The 17789-nt window shown below is 37.7% G+C and overlaps 1 protein-coding gene across 1 annotated transcript in view; it reads right to left on the minus strand.

Annotated features, from left to right (window-relative positions):
- LOC149922561 (acetylcholine receptor subunit alpha-like 1) overlaps positions 1–17789 on the minus strand; it is a 66573-nt gene that overhangs the window by 2841 nt on the left and 45943 nt on the right. Inside the window, exons 2-5 of the mRNA XM_090164205.1 lie at positions 8430–8474; positions 7341–7450; positions 4892–5072; positions 3975–4823 (exon numbers count right to left, since the gene is read on the minus strand). Coding sequence (XP_090020331.1) covers positions 3975–4823; positions 4892–5072; positions 7341–7450; positions 8430–8474 — 1185 coding nt within the window. The remainder of the gene's footprint in view (positions 1–3974; positions 4824–4891; positions 5073–7340; positions 7451–8429; positions 8475–17789) is intronic.

Below are 17789 nucleotides of genomic sequence, written 5' to 3' on the forward strand. Positions count from 1 at the left end.
CGATATATAATTTATCTCCCCTTGTTATTTCGCGAAGACCTAATTCTAGAGCATAAAAAATAAAACAACTTGTAGAAAAACGAGGCGCTAGAGTTGTTTTAAAACGTGCCACGTAAGAAATTCTTTCTTGACACATTGGATTTTTCTTCCGTTTTTTTTCTTGGTTCCACTTTATCCCGAGGGGCGACGCCATAAGCGTTACGGGAACGATATTAATTACATTTTTGTTACTTTTAGTCCGATTTTCATTCCTACTTTTAACCCAGGCGTCGCTGCCGTTTCAAACAAAAAAGAGAATAATACGCCATAGGAAAAATGTTTCCGATTTCTAGCTCATTTTTTTATTATATTAAAAATATAATTAACTTTTTTATTTTTATTTTTTTTCTCTCGTCGTCTGAAAATCGAGGTGGCATTTTTCCAGCCTCGCTTTATTATCAGGTTATTATTTTTAAGCCTTTTTCTCCGGATTTGGCCGCTTTACTTCTATAAAGAGATATATTACGAGGATGAAACGCGGTACCGCGCGTTTGGCTCGTTCTTCCCCCTTTGAAGCGGGATCGTTTTCGCTTTCACTTCTAAGTCTCGAAGACGTACGGGTAAAAAATGGCGCGGAAACTCGAGACACGGCTGAAAATGAATAGCGGTATATATACACCTTCCCGTCGGCGTAGGCTGGGCTCGACTTTGACAAATTAATTCGTTCTCGTATCTCGGAGCTGCATCCGCTGCGAGCCAGTCCATTGGATCGGATGGGCCGAGCGTGCGAGATCGAAGATCAACCGATAGATTTTGCCACTCCAAGATTAACGCGCTGCTAAGTTACTCGGGAAGGAGAAGAAAAAACCCTGCAGCGCCCTCCCGCGAGAAAGAGATCGAACGTTTCGCGTTACTCGAGCCTTTATTTGTGGAAAAACGAGAAAAACCCCAAGAAACCGACGCTACCGATGAATTATTAATGGATAGAGCCAAGGCTTCATTTAGTTTTCTTTCCGATTCCTCTTTTTCTCTCGCCGCTGAAATAGACTTCGACCTACAAATAGCACCAAACAAGAGCCCTTTCTTTCAAAGAGAGAATTATAGATCCTATTCTAACACAAATATGTTATATCTTAAGAATATAATGTATCTCTTAAGCTAGAAGTATGCTAATGGTCAGGCCCGTAGCCAGAAAAATTTCGTTAAGGGGCAGTAGATTTTTGTGAGGGGGAAAATTAACATAATTAGTGACGCCGTGAAATGTTTTTGGTGTTCAAAAAAAAACCTTGCTTTCTGAAGCAGATCATTCTAGAACCTTTAATTTTATTAAGAAATAGTCACATATAAATAACGATCTAAACCTTAGACCAAGACAAGTGGTCCAAAAGGAAAATTTCCACGAATAGAAGTTTAAAAAACTAATAAAGTTGAAGGTGTAGATAATATTATTTGAGGGGGAATGGATTAAATGAGGGGGCAAATGGGGGAAAATTAAAATTTCATTTGAGGGGGCAACATTTATTTTTGAGGAGGCATCGCCCCGAATGCCCCCCCCCCCACCCCCGTGGCTACGGGTCTGCTAATGGTGTTTACTTGAAACACGTACCTGCGCAAGCTATCACCAATTTTTTTCGTTTCTGAAATAGTGCTTGGTGAAATACGTCATTCTAAAACCACTATTTTAAAACTTTTACAAGCCTGCTATGTTTCGTTTAAATGGTCTAAATGGATATATTATGAACCTCTGATTATATTAAAAGATGTGATTTTAGAATTAAATTAATTGAATGCCAGATGAATAATCTTTTCTGATTTAAGCCATCGAGTGGCTTTTAACGCTGGGTTGGCACAATTTTTCCAAGGGTGGGAAAAACTAGATTTTTTCTCGGTTTTTTCCACCTATTGTTTTCCTGTTAAAAACCGTGTGGAAAATCGTACTTCCATGGTTTTTTCCACCTCTAGTGGCAAAATTTAATAAAAATAAGTAATAAAAGCAGTATATTCTTCTATTCTATTCACTCTTCTTCTGGCCTTTTTTCATCTCTCCTATTTTAAATGACCAAATTAGTCACTTAATAGATACATAAATGATTATTTAGCATGAAAAGAGTTTTTCCATTTTTTTCCGGTTTTTACCAGTTTTTCCCACATGTCCCGGAAAAAACCCGTTTTTGCAGGGTTTTTGCCAACCCTGTTTTAACGTCATTATTCTAGGTGGCCGGGTTACAATGGGTGTTAAGACATTAACGTCAGGAGACATTTTTATGGAAAAGGGAAACCGAATTTTCACCCAGAGAAAGCAAAAGCAAGAAAACGACAAGAATCTTCAAAATTGCTAAATTGTATAAATATTATTTAAGTCTTACCATGAGTTTATAAGTATGTCAATTCCCTATCTTCAGCACTTTAACCTTTTACTTATTGCCATTTCTAGAATTAACCAAATATTTTGTGGACTTTATTAGAGCCAATAAGTGCCTTTTGCCTGGACCTTATTGTGAGCGCGTTATGATTCTTTAAAATTATTTCTAATTGCAACGAGACTTTTTAGAACTTACTAATTAATTAACAAACTGAACAATTGATTAACTAATAGGCTGAGTAGACTTAAGTCTATGGGCTCGAAACTTTCCAAAAAGAATAGTGGCCCGAGTCAAGGGGATGAAGGTCAGGGCCCTAATAAATCCCAAGAATACGGGCCACTGTACTTCCCGGTAGTCTCTATCGATTCCTGAAACTGGAACAATGATGATATGTAAAAACATGTAACATATGGTTAAAACTTTAAGATCTTTGAAACCAAAACGGACTCTCATAGGTGATCATTGTAAATGAAATTCACCAGCTTAGGCGCCTAATAGTCAGTGTGATTTAAATCAGAGAAATCTAACTGCCGCTGGTAAAATTTTGCCGCCTAATAGCCAGAGAAATCCAAACTACCGCTGGTAAAATTTAGGTGCCTAATAGTCAGAGAAATCCAAACTGCCGCTGGTGGAATGTCAAATTATTCAAATCAATTTCGTCCGATAATAAAATGAAAGCGATACGATTTAAAATTCATGAGGTGAAGCGTAATAATAATGAGTGACCGTACTGTACGCTCGTTAAATTATTCCTTTTGCTTCGATAAAAAGCGAGAGCTAAGAGGTTGTCGGGAGAGTTATAAGAAAGGAGATGGGACGAAAATAAGAAAGGTAGCTTCGAGGCTTCCTCGATTGGCGGGAAATAGACCATGTATAGTCGTCCAGAGAATGACGAAAAACTTCCGAGAACTTGTCCCGCAGCCGTCGGCGGTTCCGGTCTCCCTGGGCGCTTTTCCATCTCTTCCACCTCGACTCCCCCTTTCTAGTCTCTGTCCTCCCCGCGTCCTCATCTTCGACCTCTAACTTTCATTCTTCTCCAGCCAATCCCGTCTCCGCACCTTCGCGCCGAGGATTGACTTTTCCTCCTTTTTTATTATAGGTTTTCTGGTGGTTTACCCCTGGGCGAGATATAGACCCTCGGCCATTATTACTTCTCTGGCAAACCGCGAAAGCGCCACATCTTATTCTCCCTCTCTCTGTCGGCTCCGCGTATGTCTTTCACGAAGGACACTCTTCAGGAAACGCTAAGAGCCATTCAATGGAGAAGCGACCGAGCTGGCCCGATACATTACTCGCCGCAGTCGTTCGGAAAGCTTTTCTAGGGACTGTTAACGTCCCCTCGCGGATAACTTATTCGCGGTTTCTTCCTAATAGCGTCGAGATATAAACATCCACCCGAGCTAGGATGATTCCTTCTTTTTATACCTCAGTCGTGACGCGATATTAAAACGGGAAAGGAAGCCCGAATAAACAGCGCTTGATTCGAAGACGCGTATTGTTCGGCGGGTTTTTTCGCGTCATTGAATAAAGGCGACGATAGTGGTCTGGGCTAAACTCAGTCACCGGCGACTGCTTATCGCGTTGAGGATCGGATGTAAATGTAGGAGGAATAAGAAATATCGAATATCTCACCGACGAGTAGCTGTCTCGGTTTTCCATGTGCTGAGCGATGAACCGGACGTTGAGAATGGCTCTCTCTAACTCTGGACAGAGTCTCTTCTCCGCAACCGCAGAACTGACTTCCGACTCCAAAGCGGCCAGGTCTTCGGGAACCGACGAGACGGTGTACGTGGTGCCGTGATAAGAGCATTCGTACTGGACGACCCCCGGTTTTTCACCCGGTGGTTCCCGAATCTCGACTCCTTCGAACGTTTGTCCCACGACGGACGTGATTGGTTTTTGGTCGAGCGACGCCTCTTCGTCCTTATCGTCGTCCGGACGTCTCATCATCATTACTTTTGGCAAAAACTCGAGAAAGACTCTTCGAACCCAAGGCGCCATCTTGTGCGTGGCGGGAGAACGGAAATTAACGTTGAGCACGGCGATGGTCACCACGACGGACAGCGAGACGAGAATCATGGTGAAGAGCAGATACTTGCCCAACAGCGGCACCGTCAACGAGGTGGGAGGGATGATTTCGGAAAGTAGCAAGAAGAACACGCCCAGAGACAGCATGATGGAGATACTGAGCGACACTTTTTCTCCGCTGTCCGACGGCAAATAAAAGACCAAGATCGAAAGAAAGGAAATGGCTACGCAGGGAATAATCAGGTTGACGGTGTAGAAAAGGGTTTTCCGCCGAAGAGTGATGTTGAAGGTGATGTCGGGGTAAGGCTCTTCGCAGCAAGAGTAGAACTTCTCCTTGCGCTTGGCGGGGACCCCCATGATGTCCCACTCGACGCTCAAGTAGAACTCGCTCAAATCGATACCGAATTCGATATTGTTCGAGTCCTCGCTTTGGTGCTTGTGTTTCAAGTCCACCTGGCAACGAAATTGCGATTTGCGTATTTTCACATTTCCGATTGAAAAAAAAATGTAATTAATCTTACCGTATATCCGTCGTAAGTCCAGGAACCAAACTTCATATTGCAAGTCTGCTCGTCGAAGGGGAAAAACTCAACGTCAATTTCGCACGAACTTTTGTAAATGGCCGGTGGTTTCCAAATGACCAAACCGTCCGAGTGTAGAATAGCTTTGGTCATGATGGTCACTTCGTAATTGCCGTCGGCGCTGAAGATGAAAACAAATACACAATGATTTAGCATCGACCATCTCGGATAAGTAAGAAAAGTTTCGTCTCTCGTAATAACATCTCGTGATTTTTCACAATTCGCATATTGGATCTCACTTCCGAGACGCGTCAAGACGGGCCTACAGGCTAAAAATAAACAGAATAAAATGGTTTTTGGAACCCGGTCGTTCGCTCGGTATTACTCCGCGAAAGAGTTATAAGACTCGCGCGACTCGAGATCTTTTCATCCGAAGGAAACCTTGTCACTTTGCATTTGCAAGTCAAAGAGACATTTACTTCCATTTTTCCCTTTCTATATCCTCCATTCTTTCCCCCGTCACTTCTTCTTACAAATATCAGGGGCGCGGGTATAACCTCCAACCCCTCCGTCTAAGGACGAGGGGCCCACGGGCCCGGGGTATCACGCGGCGATGGAGCTGTAGATAGGAAATCTATTCCGAGACGGGGGGGAAATATCCATAACCGGTACCAAACTACCCGGAGCTCCTTAACCCCTTTTAAAGGGAAATCTTAAAGGGTAGGCTTGGGTTATATATATATATATATTTCTTATCCGCGCGCCGCTAGATGGCGTTATTTCGCATCCCGACCAATAACATTCGTCTTTAGAAAAGCTACTATTAACCCCCTACCCCTTCTAGCAACCCTGGCGTAGCTTCGGGAAAAGTACGTAATATGTCCGCGCTTGTTCCGACAGGAGGAAGGGGCGATGGGCTGGATGGAATAAGGATCAGGAACCTTCTCTCATCCCTCGTGGCTCGCCCGAATAGATAAAGAGGGAAGCGCGAGCCGTGAAACGGGAATGGCCGCTCATTTCGGAGCGGAGAGAAAATAAAAAACCTATAAGCGGCCACTGCCACTTCGTAACGTATCCGCCCGGCCTTCCTCGAAACATTGTCCACGTTACGAAGTCCATGGACGAAGCGGCCGTTAGGGAGTGCCAGTGTCCGCTGAGCGAGAGCCATTTCGAGTAAAACGGACGTAGAAATCGACAAAGCCTATTAGGCTTTGAAAAAGATTTCCCGCGGACAAAATGACGGGAAGAAAACTCCATTTTAAAAATGACTTAGAGAGATATTGTTTAACTAGATTTCGATCTACACATTCTGCCTACAAAACTATCTATTTTTAGAGATCAAAGCCCCCAATCTGATATTTTATACAGAGCCGATGTAGAATACCACGATACCGTAATAATAATAATTATCAGCTAGGTTAATACCCAAGTCATCCAGCGACTTTCAATGCCTTTAAACAGATGGCCGGGTTACAATACGTATATAAGACGGTGGTGGAAAGTCCTTCATGACACGTGAGCCAATAACACCCTATATACAATAACTATTACCATTAAGGGGGAAGACTACAGTGGACATTGTCTACTTTCGCGCTATTTCAAGCTGAACTCTTTTAATTTTGTATTTTAACTTATAAAAATAATATGTAAGTGTAGAACAGCCTCTTGTTTAGTGACTAAAATAATTTTGACAATTTAAAATTTTAAATTAATTAAGTTATTGCGTTTTAATTCGGACCCCCGGAGTTAAATAAGTGCCCACACTACCCTTTAGTTAGGACCTTATATCTCGTTAACTATTAATATTAGAATTATCAAAATTATTTTAAGGACTAGAGGACGGTTCAGCCTAATAAGAAAAATATAATTCAATTATGTAATTGTTAATACAGAAACGTTCAGCTTGAACGAAAAAGAGGCTTTTACTGTATTCTTCCCCCTTAACCTCTACAAGTTTTTAGTTTCAATATTTTAATTTTTGTGTCGCTGATAGTAAGCTTGAATCTTAACGGTAATATTTTTATATTTTATATATGGAATTTATCGTAATCAATATTATCGAATTGGCTTAATTTAACTTTGACTAATAATATGAATAGTAGAAACCCACAAAAACTGATAAATTTCAGTTAATGCTGATCAAAAGTGATTCTAAGAAATAAAATATATAATAATTATATTACCAGAAGTATATAGTATAACATCTACTCTCTTGAAAGAACTAAGCGCTTCCCATTAAAAGTAGCCGTTTAAATGACTAAGATGGTTTCTTATCTCGTAAGAGATGTCTTATAATCGTCTGATAGTACAAACAGGCCGAACTTAGAAATTGGAAATTAGCGAAAAGGGCTAAGTATCCTGGCCCAATAATCGACGCTGTCGTCTCGAATCCTCCGTTCGATAATTCGCAATTGAGCCGTACGCTGTAAGTCTGCGAGTCGTGCCTTACTTGTTGTACAGGACGATATCCGGCAACCATATCTGCTCAGCTGGAACGTGCAATTTGGAAACTCCACCGTACTCATCCGGATCCCAACGAAGCTTGTAATCGTTCCACTCCTGCGAATGCAACAATTTCAGCTGTACAATACGGTTAAACCGACGGGGGGGGGGTTAATTCTGCGAGGTTGTGTATAATAATTGATAATTAAATGCAGTATGGTTATACGCGGAGCACTTAGGCACTTAAGACGATAATTATACATTTAAACCATTATTGTTAGACTTCGGTATCTCGGTATTTCTATAAATTGACAACAAAAATAGAATTTAAATAAATTAGCTATTTTTCCTTCGTGACAATAAGTTAAAATAAATTGAAGTCCTGAATGTAAAGCTTCGTTAGTCGAGTGAGCGAGTTCTACCACGAGAGTAATTTTTTTCTCTTTCGTCCTCAAGCTAGATTTCTTCAAAATAAGGTACATTTTGGTAACATTTTACGCACCTTTCCTTACAATACTGCTTTTTTTGGTATAATTGGGTAAAATTCTTTTTGAAAAATTTAAAATGGTTTATTTAAAGATACGTACATCGCTTACCAAAAAAATTTGTGTGAAACTTAATAATAAGTTTCTTAATTTTTTTACTAAGATTAAAATGTATTACTTTTTCGCCTCAGATATTAAACGTACCTCGCCATTTCCAGCCTTAAAATTCAATTAATCTATAGGATACATGCTCGCTTATTGATAGATGTTTCGTAGATTCAACTAAATAATAAATTATTCAACAGTTTTAGAAACTAAAAGCTTAGACTAAAATTTATTTATGTAAAGAAGGACATATGATAGTAGTCAGAAAAGCTTAATAGCTTACATATAGCCCTGAACCTGGGGTATTCGAGTGATAAGAAATTGAGGCAATATTTCCTTTAAACGTATGAAGTTGCAACAACTACTTGCTAAACCGTTTGTAAAACCAAACTTGTAGTAAATGATCATGGGTTTCTAAAACTGTCTAATATGTTAATTTAAAAGTAGAAGTGAATCAGGTCTGAAACACGGTATTCAATTGATGTTATATTGAAGTGTACTCTTACCTGCTCCACCCACACATTTGTAGTCATTATCTGATTCTTCAAATTCTGAAAGTACATCAATAAATATTATAAATATTAACATAACTATATAATGTATGTTATTCGCTTGAAATTTTTTCCTTCAAAATAGGTTCATTATATTAAAAATCAAAGGCTTCTTTCGTATATGGTAATGAATAAAAATAATTAAAAACCACTTTAGTTACGTAATAAAAGTTATTTTTATCATCATTATTTTACGTAACTAAAGTGCTTTTTAATTATTTTCATTCATTATGTTAATTTTAATGCAGGGCGAAATACATTCCCTGGAAAATGGTTTATAAATAAGTAAATAAGGCATTATAAGGCTGAGTAATAAACCTGATATGAAATTACCGTAACTGAATCTTAATATAATAGTAAAATTTACAGTTCTATGAAAGTTTCAAATATTTCCGTAAAATAAACTGAAAACTATTTCTTTTAACGAAAAGTTGACACTTAAATTAACGCTTAAGCCACATTTCGTACTTTTTGAACGTTAAATTAACGGTAAAAATACAATGGGTTTTTCTACGGTAATTGATCACTAAATAAAAATGTAAAATTGAATCAAAATTTGCCATTACCGTTGGATAGCTAGTATCAATTTTAAATTATTGTTTAATACATTATGTAGCGAATTAACCAATAGATTGAGTAGGCTTAAGCCTAGGGCACGGAACTAGTCAGAAGCTAGGGTGGCCCGAGACCAAGCTAGAACGAGGTCTGAGTGGCCTCTAATCATGTTCAAAACCCGGGTGGTAGTTAACATAAATATCAGCCTACAGTATCATCGGATGGCATGAAGTCTTCGTGATTGATTTCCTAGTGGACCAACAAATGATTTACATATCGCAAGCATTAACTATTTCGTGAGTTCAACAGTATATGTTGTACAATTTTTAATGCTTTAAATCTGTAAATTCAACGGTATTATTTGGTTTTCCATTTTTCTTAACCGAATATTTATAAATTATTAATAAATGAAAAATATATAACATAATGAAAATATCTTTTCAGTCGTCTATCCTGTAAATCCTATAGAGGTATAATTTTATTTATAGAGTACACGAAAATTGTTTTATGTTTAAGAATTGGAATGCAACATCATGTTAGGGATGTTTTTAGTTTACCTCATTTAAAGAATGTTTGTCGGTTGCAGACGCTTACACGCCCTTCAAATCATTTGAATAAGTCCAACTCTGGACTCTTAATGTGAGAGTTTGTTTTGTTGAAAGTTGATTGCGTGAATTTTTCAAATACTGCAACTCATCTGGCGGAGTGAAACCACCATTTTGGTTGACAATCGAAATATTGTCTTATGAAATTAGGACAGTTTGAATATTTACGAAAACCTTATCTTTAGAGATTGGATAATTGAAATCGTAAATTTTTACACGAGATAAGATTTTTCTATTTTGATATTCAGTGATTGAAAAAATATATCTGCTTTAGCAATTTTAATTTTACGAGTGATTGTATTTACTTTTGTTTAACGGTTTGATCACTGTAAAATGTAATATACTTTTACCGTAAAATCAACATTTGATAGACAGTTAAGGTTTCAGTAGTAATTCAGTCATTTTGAAATAATCCTTGTAAATTTTGTTTTAATATAGCTATGCTTTTTAATGACTAATTGTAAATTTTGTTTTACGGTCAAATTACAGGCAGCTAGTAAAAATTACGGTAATTCTACAATCCTGCGAAAGCGCATTTTCATTTTTATGTCATAGAAGGATATTTATCCCCTAAAAAATCAATTACAAACATCTTATGTAGAAAAGCACTTAAAACTTTAATTAACACCTCGTAAGAATGCCATTAATCTGAATGGAAATAAAATCTATTGAAAAGGGAACTAGAGATAACAAATATTTTTGAGTGAAAACGTAAACTCAGTAAAAAGCTAATGCATAAAAGTAAAATAAATAAACTCTAAAAACTCAAGCACGCGGTGGTAACATTTTTTTTCTCGAGTGTGAGAGCCGGGACGAATAGAGAGATGGGAGTATTGATGGAGACGAGAATGTTTGGAAGCTGAAGAGCCCGTCTGCAGGCATCCCTGCCCCTAACGAGGAGCCATTCAAACTGCAGGTTTTCGGGGGATCCGTCAATGCGATCGACGAAGTAAAGAGCGGATGCCTATTTATCCGTAGAGATGCAAACACGCTATTTTGAATCTCTCCATTGGCTTCTCTCCTAGGCCTTTGAAATCTTAAAAGCGGCGCGCCCGTAAGAGTCTCCGAAACATCTTATTCAGTCTCGAGGGCTTTACCCCCCGATATTGTTGGCCCCTTACTGCTTAGAATACGCGGAACGCTAGCCCCCCTCTCTCCTCTTATTGGCAAAGGAGGACACCGATTTTGGAAAATATTTCACCTTTTTATACATTCTAGAATTTTTTTTTTGGGCTGCAGGATTTTCATCCCCTTAAAGTAATCAGTTTCGGTTTTGAGGAGAGGAAATGCCGGCAAAGAAGGTCCCTTTACGTAGACTGCTAGGGCTTGGGGTAGGTTAGGTTCCAAACTCCCTTTCGAAAAAGAGGGAAAAAACCCGATAGTATGAAAACCGCGGATATTTTCCCTCCTCTAAATCTGCCATTAGAATAAAGAGATGCTCTCGTCGTCTTCGATCCGCTGGCGAGCCTGAAAACCAATAGACTCGTATTAACGAGAAGATTTCCAGGATTCGGATCAGTGGGAGACGGGGAGGCGCGGAAGGGGCTGTACGCCAATATTAGTTCCAGCATTCCGCACTTTCACGTGTATATTTTAAAACCTAAATTAGGTTTTCTCTAGCGACGCGACGCTGAAGCGAATGATTATCAGTCAAGTCATTTTAGGTAGCTATTTTTCAGGCGACTGATATTCAAAATTAAAGTTACATACTAGGCATTTCATTTTCTCATTGTAGATGGCGTTTTACATTGCAATCGCGTATTTTGTACGCGCCGATCACCCCCTAAGTTGATAAAACAAAAATGTTATAGATTCCGGTCATAGCAGACGAAATTTCGTAATTGATTTCTGCCATCTCTAAACCACTATTTATCAGACCATATATTATCTAGAATCCCGAGAGTTATGCTAATTTGTATTTCAGTAATTAATTTAGAGATGGCACCACGTTTACAAAGTTAAAATGGTAACAATTTTAATTTAAATTTAGTCAGTTTTCTCGGATGTATTTTTTATTAACTTGTGGCATAAGTAACGCAACAACGAACGTTAACGTTTAAAGTGATAGTTTGTTTCGCCAATGACAATAGAAATCGTTACGTGAGTAAGAACTAAATCCTTTCCTGGAATCGTTACGTGGCTAAGAACTAAATCCTTTCCTGGAATCGTTACGTGGCTAAGAACTAAATCCTTTCCTGGAATCGTTACGTGGCTAAGAACTAAATCCTTTCCTAAAATCGTTACGTGGCTAAGAACTAAATCATTTCCTGGAATCGTTACGTGGCTAAGAACTAAATCCTTTCCTGGAATCGTTACGTGGCTAAGAACTAAATCCTTTCCTAAAATCGTTACGTGGCTAAGAACTAAATCATTTCCTGGAATCGTTACGTGGCTAAGAACTAAATCCTTTCCTGGAATCGTTACGTGGCTAAAAACTAAATCCTTTCCTAAAATCGTTACGTGGCTAAGAACTAAATCCTTTCCTGGAATCGTTACGTGGCTAAGAACTAAATCCTTTCCTGGAATCGTTACGTGGCTAAGAACTAAATCCTTTCCTGGAATCGTTACGTGGCTAAAAACTAAATCCTTTCCTGGAATCGTTACGTGGCTAAGAACTAAATCCTTTCCTAAAATCGTTACGTGGCTAAGAACTAAATCATTTCCTGGAATCGTTACACGGCTAAGAACTAAATCATTTCCTGGAATCGTTACACGGCTAAGAACTAAATCCTTTCCTGGAATCGTTACACGGCTAAGAACTAAATCCTTTCCTGGAATCGTTACGTGGCTAAGAACTGTCATTTTATTATAATCATTACGTTAATTGTTAAGAAGTAAAAACTTTCCTGGAATCGTTACATGGCTATGCAGTCCATAGGTGGTTCCTTTTAACTTAACATTAAGAACTAAAAACATAATTAGAATCGTTACATAGCTAAGAACTATAAATATTATTAGAATCTTTACGTGGCGAAGAACTAAAAACTTTCCTGGAATCGTTACATACCTAAGAACTAAACACTTTATGAGAATAGTTACGTGGCGAATAACTAAATACTTTTCTGGAATCGTTACATGGCTAAGAACTAAAAATTTTCCTTAAATCATTACGTGGTGTAGTACTACAATTTTTATTGGAATCGTTACATGGCTAAGAAGTAAAAACTTTCTTAGAATCCTAAACTAACTAAAATTTTTCGATAAATCTGTTCCATGACCTTTTTCCGGAGCTGCGAATGCTTTTTGAGAATTGAAACGCTTTTGGAAGTATAAATAACGCTTACTTTGGAAATATACACGGAAAATGAAATAAATATTATAAACACTGGCTTGGTTTCTAATTTGATACTTAAACGCCACGAAACTAACCTCCATGTGAATAAAAACCACCTATGGATTATAATGCGGGTAAATGTCCACCTTTTTGCGTAATTATCCCTCAAGTGATTGAGAGGATAGTCACTGATTACTTAGTTTCGATAAAAATTCTATCCCTTACAAAAATGATTTAATTCACATCTAGTTTGAATCCAATTCTAATGGGCTCAAATAATTTTTATCAAATCGGTATCAATTCGAATTTATTACATTGTAATTGAATCAAATAAAACATATTTTAGATGGTAATTTTCGATGATCAATCAAAGACGAACTTGGATCTTCCCAATTTCGTGTAAAAATTTGGAATCAAATTTAATTAACGATTTCCATGGATCCTTAAAATTTCTTCATGATTTTCTTTATAGATTTAACCATCTTTTTTCTTATTAAGTGACTACCCTTGATTTTTCACTGACGATAGACGAATATTATTACGTTATTTACGCCCTTAGGTATACAAAACCCATTTCGTAATGGAGATAAATATATTTAACTGATTTGTAGCGAGCATTTAGGGTAAACCAACGTACCGAATTTCGATGGGCCGTATCTCATTAACCTAATGCAATCTAAGGTTACTACGAAAGTATAAACACATTACCGCGAATAGACACTTTAATAACCCAACCAGTCATGGAAATTTTATAAGACAGAGTTCGAGGCATTCGTTATTTCGCGAAGTGAAACGCGAGTCTGTAAAATGAACCAGAGATCTACATAGTTTTCAAGGTATATATATTTCAATATACTGATTGGCTCGAGTGTACATTCCAAGCCGGGTCTACTTCCTTCCCGTAGCCGAAGGCGTTATTAATTAACTTATGAATATCTAAATATTACAATATTGGGTTTCGGGAACTTGGAAACCGAACCCAGGGCGACATTATTCTCCACGAGCTTTCGGTTCTCAGTGCCTAGTCGTCTCAGCCAGCGACCCCTGGGAAGCAGCCTTCGCGAAGAAGTGGCTAACTCTCTCCGACTGCACTCTCGGATTTAAACAGCGCGCGCGGTTCCATATTGTTGGAGCGCGTCGCTCTCCGCGGAATTAAGGAATATTATGGAAAAGGACTTTTGGGGGTTTTCCTCTATTTTTTTGTCCGCCCGTCCTTCTATAGTTTGGTCTATAATCCTCCAGAGGGCGACTCAAGATTGAAAGTCACGCGCAGTATCGGCACACATCCGTTGTTTGTATTAGGTCATTTCCCCTCAGATTAAGGATAAAAGTCGACTGCGGAGTCCCAGTTTCTGCCATTGACAGTTTCCCAACCGCGGAGAGAACTCAGACATTGCCTCCGCAGCACCGTTTTATAGCTTTTCCTACAGGGCTTTTCCCCCGCCAAACGGACGGGGGAATTTTCAAATCGCCGACTGTCGAGGGCCAACGCAACGAAAGATTTCGCTCGCTCTTTAAGCCCGAACGTTCGTATATACTTTAAGCCGGGGAAAGGGGCTTAAAATCGTTTGGACTTAAACCGAAAAGAAGCGACGCGTTGCGGAGATTAATTTTAATAACCGCTCGCGATGGAATTGACGATGCGCTGGCGAAATATTGTATCCGCTTTGAAATATTCCATAGATATGTTGCACTTGTAAAGAAATTCAAGTGAATACTACATTCGTTTTTCTCCAAAACATTATCGCCATAATTTATACAAATTAATATTATAATCCGGAACTTGACTTTTTAGAATCATTTTAAAATTATCTGACTTTTTAGAACCATTTAAAAATTCCCTGACTTTTTGGAAACATTTTCAAAATCCCCGACTTTTAGGATTCGTTTTCAAGTTCTCTGACTTTTGGAACCATTTTCAAATTCCCGGAGGTTTTGGAACCATTTTCAAAGTCCCTGAGTTTTGGAACCATTTTCAAGTTCCCTGACTTTTTGGAACCATTTTCAAATTCCCGGAGGTTTTGGAACCATTTTCAAAGTCCCTGAGATTTGGAACCATTTTCAAATTCCCTGAGTTTTTGGAACCATTTTCAAATTCCCTGAGTTTTTGGAACCATTTTCAAATTCCCTGACTTTTTAGTACCATTTTCAAATTCTCTGACTTTTTGGAACCTGCACTTTCAAATTCCCTGACTTTTTGGAACCATTCTCAAATTCCCTGACTTTTTAGTACCATTTTCAAATTCCCTGACTTTTGGAACCCATTTTCAAATTCTCTGACTTTTTGGAACCTGCACTTTCAAATTCCCTGACTTTTTGGAACCATTCTTAAATTCCCTGACTTTTTAGTACCATTTTCAAATTCCCTGACTTTTTGGAACCTGCACTTTCAAATTCCCTGACTTTTTGGAACCATTCTCAAATTCCCTGACTTTTTAGTACCATTTTCAAATTCCCTGACTTTTGGAACCCATTTTCAAATTCTCTGATTTTTTGGAACCTGCACTTTCAAATTCCCTGACTTTTGGAACCCATTTTCGAATTCCCTGACTTTTGGAACCCATTTTCGAATTCCCTGACTGTTAGGGGTAATTTTCAAATTCCCCGATAAGCAGATGCTTTGTGTTTTAAAATGACAAATCGTACAAAAAGAGAATGAAGTTTTAAACTGAAAAATCTGATTGGATCAAATGTAACATATTTTGTGTTGTAATATTTGTTCAAAGTCAAATATGAATCCGCCCAATTTCGGAAATAATTATGGAATGAAATTTGAGCCATCATTTTCTTAAGGGTATATTTTTCATTTTCCGCAGGTAAATAAATAGCATGACGGGCTGGACGTTGCATCACGCCCCGACAAACGGAACAAAAGTACATTATACGAAGGAAACATTTCTTCGCTGGCGTCGACGCTTCGTTTATTTTTAATTTGCGAGTTAGAGAGAATAAGAGTATATAAAGATAGGTAGAGGGGAATTTGTGGTGTCCTTCCGCGAAAGTATTTTCCCATTTTACGTTCCGCCGAGCAAGCATTCCAGCCAGGAATTCTAGAAACGCTTTTTCTGGTTTTTTCTTTCACGCCGACTCGAGAAGCGCGTTCTTCTTCGGGATAGCGAGAGAAGAAAGACCGAGGTCTCAAACTTTTTATTTCGCCTCCCTTATTCTGGCCAAAACGAGGCTGCTTGTAGTCCAATCTAAGAACGAAACGATTCCCTCGGGCTCGATATCACGCGCTATTTTTCCCTCATACACGATGGAGATAGTTTCTCCTCTGCACTTTTTACCAAAAGTATACGTAACATAATAACCATAAGTATGACACTTCCCATGGTTTCGATGCTAATTTTCTGACCAACCAAGCTCCGACTTGGACTTGCACTCGAACTGACGAGGAGTGTACCCAAGGTGTAAATCACCGATTTTGATGAAACTCGGGGGTTATGTAGACCTTGGGGTAACATGAATTTTCACCAAGGGAAAAGTTACGCTAGGCTTCCGTTTTGCTATGGCAACCGAAAATGTTTTTGACAACTTAAAATGAAAAAATCTACATTTAAAAAAGCATGGGATTTTCTCGGTTTCACTTGATGAATTTCACCCAAAATTGTTCAAATTTATTATTTTAGTTGAAATTTAAATTTTTATTTTTTTTGGGTTTCAAAAATTTTCACGGGGTACCCCCCTGTGAAATCGAAAAAATCTCATGCTTTTTTAAATGTAGATTTTTTCATTGTATGTTGTCAAAAACATTTTCGGTTGCCATAGCAAAACGGAAGCCCAGCGTAACTTTTCCCTTGGTGAAAATTCATGTTACCCAAAGGTCTACATAACCCCCGAGTTTCATCAAAATCGGTGTTATGGTCCTGGGTTGTAGTATATTTCGCCTTAGGCGTATTTACAGTAGGGGGCTCTGTGCTGATAACTATACCTATACTGCACCTTGGATTAATTAATAGCGCACTATTAATTAATCCAAGATTGCGAAGTAGCTCTGAAATTCAGTTCAGTGATATTTTTTTCTAATTGAAATACTTATTGTTATTATGTTACTTATGCCAAAATAACACGGGTTTTAGCACAACGCGTATCCCACCGCTGATAAAAATATTTGCAATCTAAAATTGTGTGTCCAAACTAAACATAATAACATTCTACAATTATTTTAAGCAGGTATTTCGTTCTATTTTTAAAATATTTCAAACTTTAATTGAAACTAAATAAAGCAAAATAATTGATTATTTGGTATTTTCAAATAGACCTAAAATGTTTACCCAGAATTCACTAAAAGAGTACGATTTATTTAAAGAAAAGTGAGCCAGTTTGCAGCAATTCTATTGTCCATTTTATAATCACGTCTTCTAGGACTAATTTGTTAACGTTCGTGGTTCTGATTACCACTAGGGCCACCTAGGGTTCCTGATTTGTCTAGAGGGGGTAAAAAACGGGCCCCAAAATCGCATTGCGCCTAGGACCGTAACTGGTATAAACCTCCTCTGATTTATCCCTCTATTTACTTTCCTTTTTCGACTTTACTATAACTAAAATTCAGACTTTTAATTTGATTAAAATTTTTTTGTGAGAGGATTGAAATATTGTTAAAATATTGAGATCGAAATAATTCGAAATATGATTTTAAATATGATTAAAATATTAGATTGAAATAATTCGAAATATGATTAAAATATTAGATTGAAATAATTCGAAATATGATTTTAAATATGATTAAAATATTAGGTCGAAATAATTCGAAATATGATTTTAAATATGATTAAAATATTAATAAATTATGATTCGAAATATTATTAAATAATAGTTCGAAATATGATGAAATAATAGTTTGAAATATGATTAAATAATAGTTCGATATATGATTAAATA

Source organism: Leiobunum rupestre, chromosome 11 (genome assembly GCF_980474605.1).
Source record: "Leiobunum rupestre chromosome 11, qqLeiRupe1.1.hap1, whole genome shotgun sequence".
Taxonomy (NCBI): Eukaryota; Metazoa; Arthropoda; class Arachnida; order Opiliones; family Sclerosomatidae; genus Leiobunum; species Leiobunum rupestre.